We start from the raw sequence: 13,346 nt of genomic DNA, 5'->3' as shown, positions 1-13,346 counted from the left end.
TGAGAGTTTGATTTTGAATGAATATGCAATATTAAGTGTAATTAATCACTGTTTAAACTCCCAGCCATTCTTACACGATTGATGATTTTGTTTGCTTAACGTCCAGTTGAAAATGTAGAGCAAGCTTTCATTGCAAATGCAATCCTTTAATAAATAACTTAATACATTATTTATTAAACAACATATAATCGATAGTATTATTTTACTATCATGCCTTTTTTACTTTCATTTTTTTGGTTTTTGAATTTTCAAATTCAAGTTCAGTTTACTCGAATTTTTTTTCTAAATGGAATCTTTAAAGTTTCGACCGTCTCGGATAGTTTTGACATTTTCCTACTCTTCAAATTTTTTTTACAGTATTTAATCAAAAGGTACCGTAGATATTTCTGTAAAAACTTTAAGATAATAAATACTTTTGGTTGGAAAGTTGTGTTGTAGATTAGACTAATTGTGACTTGGATCGAGAGTTGTCTCATTGGCACTCATACCACATCATCTTTAATCTATTATGGACTTCAATACGCCATAAAACACAGGCTAGTTTTAACATGATAGGTTTTTGCTGATAATAATGAGAGTTTCGCAATAGCAGTTCAATAACTAGTAGGGTTTAATGGAACATTTCATCATTGTAACCATTACTTTACCTTTAATAGGGAGTTGTCATAACACATCTGAAATCAACGTCTTTGAGTCATATTTACAATTATTAGTTGGTGTGTGACTTCGTTAATTTCTAAAAACGGAATTTATCAGAAGGTAAGATTTAAGTATAAATTTATAAAATTGAAAATTTAGGGAAAGAGTAATTACTAAAAAATTACATAAAAAAATACACTTATTTAATCATTTTTGAAAGAAAAAAGTGTTTGGTTTAAGAGTTAACATAAAGTTCCACAGGCGCTTAGAGAACAGACCATTTTTTTCTTTTTTTTTGTATGTATTTTTGTTTGTAAATAGTCTATTATATTATTGCTTATTTTTTTACGTATTTAATGTGTTCTTACTCTTATATCCATTTACTTCTGAATACTTTCATGCGCCGATCAAGACTGTTTTGTACTAAAGAGGTTTTTATAATATATCTGTATTCTGATATGGTTATTTTTTCAAATACAATGGTATACAGACGCTACATGTAAGAAAAAACACAGATATAAATTTAAAGAAAACATGATATGTACACTATTTACGATTAATTCAGTTTCGCCAGTAGAACACAGACATGAATAAATATGCCTTATAAAAGTAAAAAAGTAAAGTACATAGCCTTTTCAAATATGTTTTTTTTTCATATTCATAACTTCCTTAAATTTGATTACATTTGAATACTAAATTTACCTTTTCTTTTTTCTACTTATAATGGTTCTTAGACTTTATATGTCGATCTTTTAAGGTTTAAAAAAGGGGGGGATCCCAGACTGACAGGAGATTGAAACAGCGGTTTTGACCAGACAGTTATATAGATACATATGGTGTATATTCTACCCTTTTTTATATCTTTATCAGATACATATCTTCGTAGGACAGGTCAGGTTACTTTGAACACATTTTCAATTAAAACGCTGTTAAAAGTTAGAAACGTCATATGTACTAGGAGCTCTTCAGTAACTTTAAGAAGTCATATAGACTAGGAGCTTTTCAGCAAATTTAATGACATCCTTTCAAGCTGGGTAAATTCCTGCGGTTTTCGAGTTTAAAAAGGGGTACCTGCTTATTTCTGAAATATAGTTGGTAGTATATGAAGAAGACTCGTCAACGTGTTAAAACTACTACGTGAATATCTGGTGTCGACCATTTATTTACCATTCAAGATTGACATTTTAAAAGCTTTAAACGCAAACAACAATATTTATTTAGTTATAGTTCACTTTAGCAATAATAATGTGAAAACATTATATTAGAGCTTTCTTATAATTTGACCAAAGGTACGTACGCTTGACGAATCATACGTAAGACTCGTTTAAGATCGTTTAAGGGATACTCTATTTTGAAATATTTATGTCTGAATTAATTGAAGCGTCATGGAACTTCGATTGCAATTCACCTTGATGTTTGCCATTTAAGCTGGACAATTCGCCGTTCCAGAATCTAATGCATCCTGGATAATATTTTCAAAAGCGTACACCAAAACTTTGTGATTGGTTTAAAACGTTCTAAACAATGGAAATCCATTCAATGACGTAACGTTATTTTCATTTTGGTGTACGAACAATGAGATTACCCATAGCCCTTTAGATTCTGAAAAGGCGAAATATATATATACGTGTCGTTGCATGACGCTTCAATTTGGAACCGTTGTTTCAGCGCATAATTGTGTCTTCGTCCTGAATTGTAATGACATTTTGTACATTAAAATGTATGTAAATGAACAAAACAATATATATAATTAAAAACCAATTGTTCAAAGAACAAGTGAATGTTTTCTACCCAAAACATTATAGTTGATATGAAAATCTTAAAACCCAGTTTAAAATGTCATTTCTAGTGTCAAATGATAGAATCTTTTATACTGATTCCAAAAATATATGGTTTATATACACAAGGACGTATAAATATACGTCCTTGATATACATTATTATGGTGTAACACCACTAATTCAGGCCCGCCAGAAAGCACATACCAGAAAGTAGTACATATTTAACACAAAATAGTTCCTACGCATGGACATAACTTTCAAAATATTTAGAATATTTTATTAATTTTGGTATCAAATGAAAGCTGCATGACTGGTGATCATTGCAGAATAATTTTTGACTGATAAATTTGAATAATAAAAAAATGGCATGAAATTTAAAAAGGAGGGTACATTTTGCCTTTTTGTCAGATCGGAAGTACCTGTTTTGGTACATCCGAAATTCCGGGAACCAGTTCTTTCTTATATGCAATGTAAGGTATGTTGATTTTTTTCAGTACAGGACACCAGAAGGTGTTGCTTTGACATGCAATGATTGTCACTTTATTTGAACTTAAGATAAAAGAGCTGTGACCACTCGAAACTGAGGAATTTAACATAGAAAGCAATGGGGCCATTAATTAGTGGTGTACTTCCTTATTTGAAATAAGGGAGATAATTAGTTACTTCCGGTGTTAAAAATGTCATTTCCGTATAATTATTTGAAAGTTCACTTGACCCTTATTCCAAAAATATATGGTTCTATTTACTGTTACATAAGATTAGTACAATAAATAGCTACTTCCGGTTTACATAAGGCCACTTCCGGTTGGCTTTTTCAACATCTTATGGCTTGCAGCTGAAAGCAAAATTCCATAGTTTTGTCATGTATATGAAGTAAAAGCAAAGGTCAAAATCAAGAACGTCAACTTTAAATATGACCTTGACCTCAATATCAAGATCATGAACCAAGGACCTAAAATCAAAATACCCTAGGTCTTATTATATATGGTTAATGACCTATATCCTCATACGCGTAATATTAAATATTAAAGGCGGAAAAAAAACATTTAATGTCAATACTACGCAAGAACAAAATAATCGGAACGAAAGCAAATTGGTTTTTCCATTCAAAAGTGGAAAGGCCTAATTACAAATGTAGTGCTTAATGGCGGATTTAGGAGTGGGAGTCCTGGACGTGCCCGACTGCCTCCACTCAGCAGCCACACTGATATAGCTTCCTAGTATAGATCTTCGCCTATGTCTATTATATACTCAACTAAGTCAGAGAAATATACGTTTAATTTTTCAAAGCTCCCAAGTTCCGTTTTTCCTTTGATTGTTACTTGGTTTTTATCGTCTGTTCTACCTATTAATGCTTGTTTTACAGTGTAAACTATAAAACGTTCATATTAAATTTTATTTGTATAGATGTTGATGATCATATGGTTAACATCTGTAAATGCTCAATGCACCACTGATTGGTCCACAATAACACAAATTAACGATGTGTATCAAATATATAGTTTTCAAGTTTAAATCAATACACGTTAGTCAGTGAACCGAATAATATTGGAATGACCAATGACCAATAAGCTGTATTTGCTTACGGAAATAAAGTACTTACAAGGTTAAAATCATTGAACAGAGTTCCAATGTCCCCTGCGTTGCACTTATTCAATATTTCAAAAGGACATATAAACTCATTTAAATAAAGTCGATTGTCCACCATTTTAGAACTTGTCCGAGATATTGCTGATTTTAATGTATAAGTTTTATAAAAATCTAACAAAAATTGTACCCGTGAGAGCTAAAACGAGGCCATTTTCCATAAATTTAATATTACCAAAGGCCATAAATCATTTAAATAAAGTCGATCGTCCACCATTTTAGAACATGCCCGAGATATTGCTGGTATTAACCTATAGTTTATGTTTTATAAAAATCTGGCAGGAATTCTACCCGTGAGAGCGCTAACGAGGCCATTTTCCATAAATTCAATATTTCCAATGGACATAACATAAAAAAAAGTCGATCTTCCACCATTTTAGAACATGTCCGAGATATTGCTTATGTTAACCTATAATATAAGTTGTTTTTAAAAATCTGACAAGAATTAAACCCGTGAAGCGGCGTTTTGCATTTGCGCCGATCTGCATTTCATTTGCGCCGATTTGTTCTTTCATTTGCGCCGATTTTTGTTTTCATTTGCGCCGATTTTTTACAGGTAATTTACAGGTTAATTACATGTGAATAGATATAAGAAGATGTTGTATGAGTGCAAATGAGACAACTCTCCATCCAAGTCATGTTATTTTTCATTTATCATATAGACCTCTTCCGTCATCCAGTTGTACACTATATTCACATACTTTAAAAAGTAAAAACCTTAGATAAAAGCACTCTGGTTTATACTAAAATGACGAATTGAAAACCTATTTACAGCATTTCTTTTTCTTTTCTTTGTCTGGATTACGTACTTATGTGTATGGCCGTCGATGGTTAAAGAATTGACTCCTCGGCTCGTTGCAGTGTGCAATACATGTATGTCCATCAATTTACAGCAAAGTTCAGAACAATATAAATCAAAATTTACTAAAACCTATGTTTATAACCAGATTTTACCTACATGTATATACCTTCACGGTATAGTACATGTACAAGTATTCTCTTACCTGTAAATCCAATTAGGAGCAAAGATAAAATTGGCGCAAATGAAAAAATGAAATCGGCGCAAATGAAAGAATGAAAATTTAAAAAATCGGCGCAAATGTCATACGCCCCCGTGAAGGCGCTAACGATGCCTTTTTTCATCATGAATTTAATATTTCTTAGGGGAATGACTCTTTTTTTCAAGTCGATCGTCCAATATTTTGAAACTTGTTCGAGATATTGCTGTTATGAAGCTAGAGTATAAGTCGTATAAAATCTGGCAAGCATTGTACCCGTGAAAGCTCTAACAAGACAGAACGGACAGAAGGAGGGACAGCCGGATGGATGGACGCCAGGTATTTCCAATTTTGTCCCCGCAAGGCCGCGGTAGGCGGGGGACAACACACGACGTGTAAAATAAAATGATATATTAAAAGCGTGTTTTATTTGTGTATGCTTAATTTTTTAAAGATATACGTCTGATTTCTAAAACAATGCTGATCAATGCTGTTTAACGAGATATAAAACCAGCACTCTATGTGTTATCGTGGAAATATAATACATGCTTCCGTTCCGTTCGTTCGTACCTTTCGTCAAAATGTTAGAAAGCTCTATTAATTGTTTACAGTACCTGAATAGAGCCAATGACATAATCAAACAACGAATCGGATAGGTATTGTCATCACATGTATGTAGTTACATGTATATTGCTGGGTTAAGCTGGGGTCACACATTCACGATTTTGTACTGCCGTCCTTGACAGGACCATTCCCGATTAAAATTTGTCAAAAGTCTGATCAAGATCCTGTGAATCGTGGATGGAAATTCGATTTGTATCTTTCGCAAGGTAAAATTCGACCGAGTCTGTCACGAATGCGTCCCGATTCTACCGAATGTAATCCGACAGAGATCAGATAGTGACAAGACAGTGAACCGACGATGACGGAAGTTATCCGGTCGAAAACTGTCGGCATAATCGGGATGATCAGGTACTGTCGGAACGTAATCCTATCACGGTCCGCTCTATCGCATTGCAAACGGCTTTGTCTGGTCTCAGTCGTATTGTATTCTGTTATTGTCGGGACTTCTCCAGATCATTCCCGTTCCACAGGACACCTTCCCGAATACACATAACATTGTTAGGAATTCGATCCGATACAGCAGAATCTGTCACGACATAGGCACGATTGTAATCCGACTAGACAAAATCGGCTGAGTTTCCCCGAATGTTACGGGACGCACCCAACTGTCGGGGTGCTTTGCCGAACTATTCGGACCCTTCCCGACCAGTAGGAATCTGTTACGAACTAAAACGACTGCGTTCAGACAATAATAGGACATTCCAGATAATTGAGGATACTAATCCGACTTTTTCACTGTTCGTGTCGTATCGCTGTCTGATCTCAAACGGGAGCAATAATCGGCAATGTGTGAACCCCGCATTAGCAATACCATTCAAGTTAAATTTTCACTGACCTATTGATATATTGTTGTAGATTTTGAAAATTGCCGTGTGATTGTTGCAACACATGACAAACATGTCCTGAGCTCGCAATTTTCTATATTATAAAGTTGATAAAATATAAGTACATGCTGTGGGTCTGCTTAATCGATACAAGCACACATTCTGTTGTAAAAATTAAAATTGATACATTTAAACCATGTCCAATATAAATAATTAATAGTTCCTCAGTTGAATCAGAGACATATATTTATATAAAAAGATGTGGTATGATTGCCAATGAGACAACTCTCCACAAGAGACCAAAATGACACAGAAATCAACAACTATTATAGGTCACCGTATACGGCCTTTAACAATCAACAAAGCCGCCCATACCTTATAGCCCCGAAATGACAATGTAAAACAATTCAAACGAGAAAACTAATGGCCTTATTTCTGTACAAAGAATGAACGAAAAAAAAATATGTGACATATAAACAAACGACAACCACTGAATTACAGGCTCCTAACTTGGGACAGGCACATACATACATACATAATGTGGCGGGGTTAAACATGTTAGCGGGATCCCAACCCTCCCCTAACCTGCGACAGTGGTATAACAGTAACCATAAGAACGAACTATTATATATATATATATATAAATCATTTAAAAAAACTCATCAGATGAACAGTATTACAATATATACATATAATATGTCATTGGTTGAATATAATATTTATCTATAAATATATTTATTTCAGGCAAAATGGAATTCTTCCGAAGTTGTGCGAGCTTAGACTTTCGGATAAACTCATCTAACGAAGACTGGATTTACGAAGAAGAGCCACACACTGCTCGCAGGAAAGAGATTTTAAGAAAATACCCAGAAATTAAGAAACTAATGGGATATGATCCATCAATTGCTTATATTGTAACAGCAGAAGTCAGTGCTCAACTGTTAATGTGTTGGTTGTTACAAGAGGCTAATTGGAGTTCAATTTTTATTCTAGCCTACTGCTTTGGCGGAGTTTTGAATCATTCACTCGGTAGTGCAATACACGAAATAGGACATAACTTAGCCTTTGGCCATGCAAGACCCTGGGCTAATAGATTGCTTAGTATTTGGTGTAATATTCCCATAATCGTACCAATGGCTATAAGTTATAAGAAATATCACGCAGATCACCATAGATACCTTGGCGAGGAGAACCAAGATGTTGATATTCCTACGCGCTTAGAAGGATATCTTTTTCGCAATCCCATAACAAAAATGTTATGGCTACTTATTCATCCTGCAATTCACGGAATTCGTCCATTCTATAAAAGTCCAAAACCTTTGACTGTATGGGAAATGATCAATAGCGCAATACAAATTACCTGCAACTTAATAATCTTGAAATTTTTAGGCGTTAAATCAATTGTTTATCTCGTGAGTGGGACCTTTTTTGGACTGGGCCTCCATCCGCTTGCTGGGCATTTTATTTCCGAACACTATCTGTTCAATAAAGGACAAGCAACACATTCATATTATGGGCCTTTGAATTTTATTCTGTTTAATGTTGGATACCATATCGAACACCACGACTTTCCATATATTCCATACCATAAATTACCGGAAGTGAAAAGAATTGCCGCGGAATATTACGACCAACCTTATCATACATCATGGTTAAAAGTCTTGTGGGATTTTATTTTTGACAAGGACATGGGACCTCATTCTCGTGGTGTTGGATATTTGAAAGATGAAAAACACATGCTGTTGTTGAGCAAGAATGGCCACCTTTTTGAGAAGGAATCGTAGAGTTTGAACTTTTTGCACCGATTTTTTACCCGAAATTTTTCAATCAAATAAAGAACGATGAAACTGACACACTTGATGAATATCACCATTAAATTCATATTGTGATTTACATATCTAAGGGAAAAAGAAAACGTAATAAAATATGTATAGATAACTTCGACTGGGAGCACTGTTTAGGAACAACGTTAAATCAATGTATTGAAATAGATATGATAATGATCAATGCCATTCTATACAATCATGTATAATTTGAAAAATTGCAGGTGACTGAATATTTTGTTCATAAAAATAAACCATTATTCCGTGATACTTTTGAAACCAAAACAAAACGACAATACAAACTATTTTTTAAGAGAGATTAAAGTTTAAAATATTTTAAAAGCGTTATATCGCATGTAGCTACGATGGCGTGTACAAAATTGACGGCAACTGTAAAATGCGCTTTTAAAAGATGTTTAAATTTATCATATGCAACCTTGTTTAAAATATCTTTTTTAAACAGGAAGGGTTTTGGAATTGTAAATGATTTCAGTTATTTGAAGATGTTGCGTTTGTGGACTCAGATTTATGCACGCCGTCAATTTATTGTTTGGACATTAACCGAGTTTTTGTTTAAAGGAGCCTAAAATTCTTGTAAAAAGCAGCTATATTTTCACAGATTGTTCTTGTTTATATATACTTTCGAAAATAAGTTTTCTGTCTTGTAAAATCATTGATTAGTGACAAACTTGAGGTATCAATACATTCACTGTTGAAGTGTTTTTTCTTCTATATAACGAAAACAAGCCGTAAAATTGAAAAATAAAAAAAAACCGGCGCTCCCTTATAGTAAATATTTATAACGTTGTTAGATATTTTTATTATGCAGTGGCGGCCCTCTGACTTCCTAAGAGGGACCCGCTCCTGTCATGCTTCAGTGATTCCCTATTTAATCAACCATTTTTCCCAGATAAGGGGGGCCCGGGCCCCCTGAAAAACCCTCTAAATCCGCCTCTGTTATGCACCATTATAACGTTATCACCACACAAAATTTCTTCAACACAATATCAATTATTTGCACGTTATGGTTTAAAATAATTTCATACCATTTCAATATATTTTTTATATAAAATATATCAAGAATGCGAATATGTCCACCCCATTGCCAGCAGCCAACTCAATTGCCTATTCTTTGTCTTCATGGTGTTTTAAAACAATATTTTTGCGAGTACCCTTTTATTTCGTTTAAAATTTAAAATATCAAACTTTCAAAGAGTGAAATAATCAAAATTGTACGTTAGGTTTAGTATTTTAAAAGTTTGATCAAATTGCTAAACTATCAGATCTAAAAACGATATTTAGAATTTTTTTAAAATATTTAAAATATTTGGTTAAGATTTCAAAATTTCAAAACTTTTACACAATTCGGAAATTTGATATTTTAAATCTTTGATCAAAATTTAAAAAATCTAAAATTTGAAAACTTTTTAAAACTTTGAATTGATAAGTGTTACACATTTTCAAGATCATTTTGACAAACAACAACTACTGGAAAATAAAATGTACATACTTTAAATGTAAATATTTATTGCCGTTGGAATTTTGTCTTTAATTTGGTTATTACTAACTTAATCCAAATATTTAAACAAAATTCACGGATCACTTTTGGTTTCATATGTAAACAATATAATCATTGGTATGCTCTTGTATAATTTTGAAAATATTATGAAGAAGAAGAAGATCGTATCTTACTAAATGGTAATTACTATCACGGTGTCTAAATGTACAAATCAGTACAGTTGATCAGGTATTAAGTAAGTTCTAGTAATGATTTTGTAAATATATAAGATCTGAAACAGAGACAATTCCTGTACAGTTGATCTGGTATTTAGTAAGTTTTAGTAATGATTTTGAACATATTTTAGATCTGAAACAGAGACAATTCCTGTACAGTTGATCTGGTATTTAGTAAGTTTTAGTAATGATTTTGTACATATATTAGATCTGAAACAGAGAATATTCACACCAGTACAGTTGATCTGGTATTTAGTAAGTTTTAGTAATGATTTTGTACATATATTAGATCTGGTATTTAGTAATTTTGAGTAATGATTTTGTACATATATTAGATCTGGTATTTAGTAAGTTTTAGTAATGATTTTGTACATATATTAGATCTGGTATTTAGTAAGTTTTAGTAATGATTTTGTACATATATTAGATCTGGTATTTAGTAATTTTGAGTAATGATTTTGAACATATATTAGATCTGGTATTGGTAAGTTTAAGTAATGATTTTGTACATATATTAGATCTGAAACAGAGACAATTCCTGTACAGTTGATCTGGTATTTAGTAAGTTTTAGTAATGATTTTGTACATAAAAATTATATTAGCTCTGAAACCGAGACAATTCACACCAGTACAGTTGATCTGGTATTTAGTAAGTTTTAGTAATGATTTTGTACATATATTAAATCTGAAACAGAGACAATTCACACCAGTACAGTTGATCTGGTATTTAATAAGTTTTAGTAATGATTTTGTACATATATATTACATCTGAAACAGAGACAATTCACACCAGTACAGTTGATCTGGTATTTAGTAAGTTTTAGTAAAGATTTTGTACATATATTAGATCTGAAATAGAGACAATTCACACCAGTACAGTTGATCTGGTATTTAATAAGTTTTAGTAATGATTTTGTACATATATATTACATCTGAAACAGAGACAATTCACACCAGTACAGTTGATCTGGTATTTAGTAAGTTTTAGTAAAGATTTTGTACATATATTAGATCTGAAACAGAGACAATTCCTGTACAGTTGATCTGGTATTTAGTAAGTTTTAGTAATGATTTTGTACATAAAAATTATATTAGCTCTGAAACCGAGACAATTCACACCAGTACAGTTGATCTGGTATTTAGTAAGTTTGAGTAATGATTTTGTACATATATTAGATCTGGTATTTAGTAATTTTGAGTAATGATTTTGAACATATATTAGATCTGGTATTTGGTAAGTTTAAGTAATGATTTTGTACATATATTAGATCTGAAACAGAGACAATTCCTGTACAGTTGATCTGGTATTTAGTAAGTTTTAGTAATGATTTTGTACATAAAAATTATATTAGCTCTGAAACCGAGACAATTCACACCAGTACAGTTGATCTGGTATTTAGTAAGTTTGAGTAATGATTTTGTACATATATTAGATCTGGTATTTAGTAATTTTGAGTAATGATTTTGAACATATATTAGATCTGGTATTTGGTAAGTTTAAGTAATGATTTTGTACATATATTAGATCTGAAACAGAGACAATTCCTGTACAGTTGATCTGGTATTTAGTAAGTTTTAGTAATGTTTTTGTACATAAAAATTATATCAGCTCTGAAACCGAGACAATTCACACCAGTACAGTTGATCTGGTATTTAGTAAGTTTGAGTAATGATTTTGTACATATATTAGATCTGGTATTTAGTAATTTTGAGTAATGATTTTGAACATATATTAGATCTGGTATTTGGTAAGTTTAAGTAATGATTTTGTACATATATTAGATCTGAAACAGAGGCAATTCACACCAGCACAGTTGATCTACGGGGTATATATCTCCCAATTGATACGATATTCCCGTGCTTGCATTTCCTATCATGATTTTCTTGATAGAGGTTTGCTGCTCACAAGGAAGCTATTAAACCAAGAGTTCCAAATGGTGAAGTTGAAATCATCCCTTCGTAAATTTTACGGACGCCATCACGAGTTGGTTGACCGTTATGGAATAACCGTTTCACAAATGATATCGGATATGTTCCTTACGTCGTAACTACAATCCCCTTCCCTTTCATGAATATGACCTACCGAATTAGACTATTTACCGGATTTGTAATCACTTAAGCAACACGACGGGTGCCACATGTGGAGCAGGATCTGCTTACCCTTCCGGAGCACCTGAGATCACCCCTAGTTTTTGGTGGGGTTCGTGTTGTTTATTCTTTAGTTTTCTATGTTGTGTCGTGTGTACTATTGTTTTTCTGTTTGTCTTTTTTATTTTTAGCCATGGCGTTGTCAGTTTGTTTTAGATTTATGAGTTTGACTGTCCCTTTGGTATCTTTCGTCCCTCTTTGATCTAGTATTTAGTAAGTTTTAGTAATGATTTTGTACATATATTAGATCTGAAACAGAGACAAATCCTGCATGTCTGACTTTAAAATACCTGTTCTAAGTAAACTCGTTTGTCCGACCCTCTTAAAATAGGGGTGTTGCTAAACGGCGGAAACGGAAAACGGAACGGAAAGAGAAACGGAAAGGAAAACGGAAAGAAATATTTCTATGGACGGAATATAAGGGGGGAAATGGAAAGAACTACGAAAATCAATAACGACTGGATTAACAAAATCACGCAACAAATATGTTGACATTTCATCTAGGTCTGTGTGCATCTAAACAATGGGAACTCTCCAACATTATAGACTTGAATAAACCATGACAAAAATCACTCTATCTTTACTTTTTAACCCAAAACACAAGAGATGATTAAAAACGTCGACATTTAAGGGCACTCAGTACTTGAAAAAGTCTACTTTACTGTAACAAAACTTTGACTAGTATGTAGATCTTATCTTGTTGATCATTTTTGTTTTGAAAGGTTTTAGCAATCTTTTAAATACGGTTTTCAAGATAATTGGCACAAACACCAGTCATCAACACCGGCGTAATACCCGAGCAGATATTTGTGCATTTGCGCTAATTATCTCAAACATGCATTACCTGAAAGGTGATCATAAAGTAGGATCCAACATAATGCGTAATCAGATAGATTATTATTAATGCTTTTCTTAAATATCCCAGTTGCAATTATGTGGCGTCATTAATGATTGCGCCAAAACATCGATAAGGACACGTTACAGACATATTAATGTTATGTTTTGAAAAAGCCCCATATAAACTGAAATTAAACAGTTACAGGAAACCAGATAAAACTCAATGTTGGGTTTATTCATTCTTATGCTTCCGCAAGCAAAGAGTCGTGGTAAATTGGACAACATCAAACAG

At 32.8% G+C, this 13,346-nt stretch overlaps 1 protein-coding gene across 1 annotated transcript; it reads left to right on the top strand.

Annotated features, from left to right (window-relative positions):
• The first annotated feature begins 647 nt into the window (after nt 1-647).
• LOC139520735 (sphingolipid delta(4)-desaturase DES1-like) lies at nt 648-8,363 on the top strand. The gene is made up of 2 exons (XM_071313655.1): nt 648-759; nt 7,257-8,363. The coding sequence occupies exon 2, from the start codon at nt 7,262-7,264 to the stop codon at nt 8,294-8,296; it is 1,035 nt and encodes a 344-aa protein (XP_071169756.1). The 5' UTR covers nt 648-759; nt 7,257-7,261; the 3' UTR covers nt 8,297-8,363.
• The last annotated feature ends 4,983 nt before the right edge of the window (nt 8,364-13,346 follow it).

The sequence above is a fragment of the Mytilus edulis genome, chromosome 4, assembly GCF_963676685.1.
Source record: "Mytilus edulis chromosome 4, xbMytEdul2.2, whole genome shotgun sequence".
Classification (NCBI taxonomy): Eukaryota; Metazoa; Mollusca; class Bivalvia; order Mytilida; family Mytilidae; genus Mytilus; species Mytilus edulis.
Note: the sequence above shows the minus strand (reverse complement) of the source record. Positions and strands in the feature narration are given on the sequence as shown.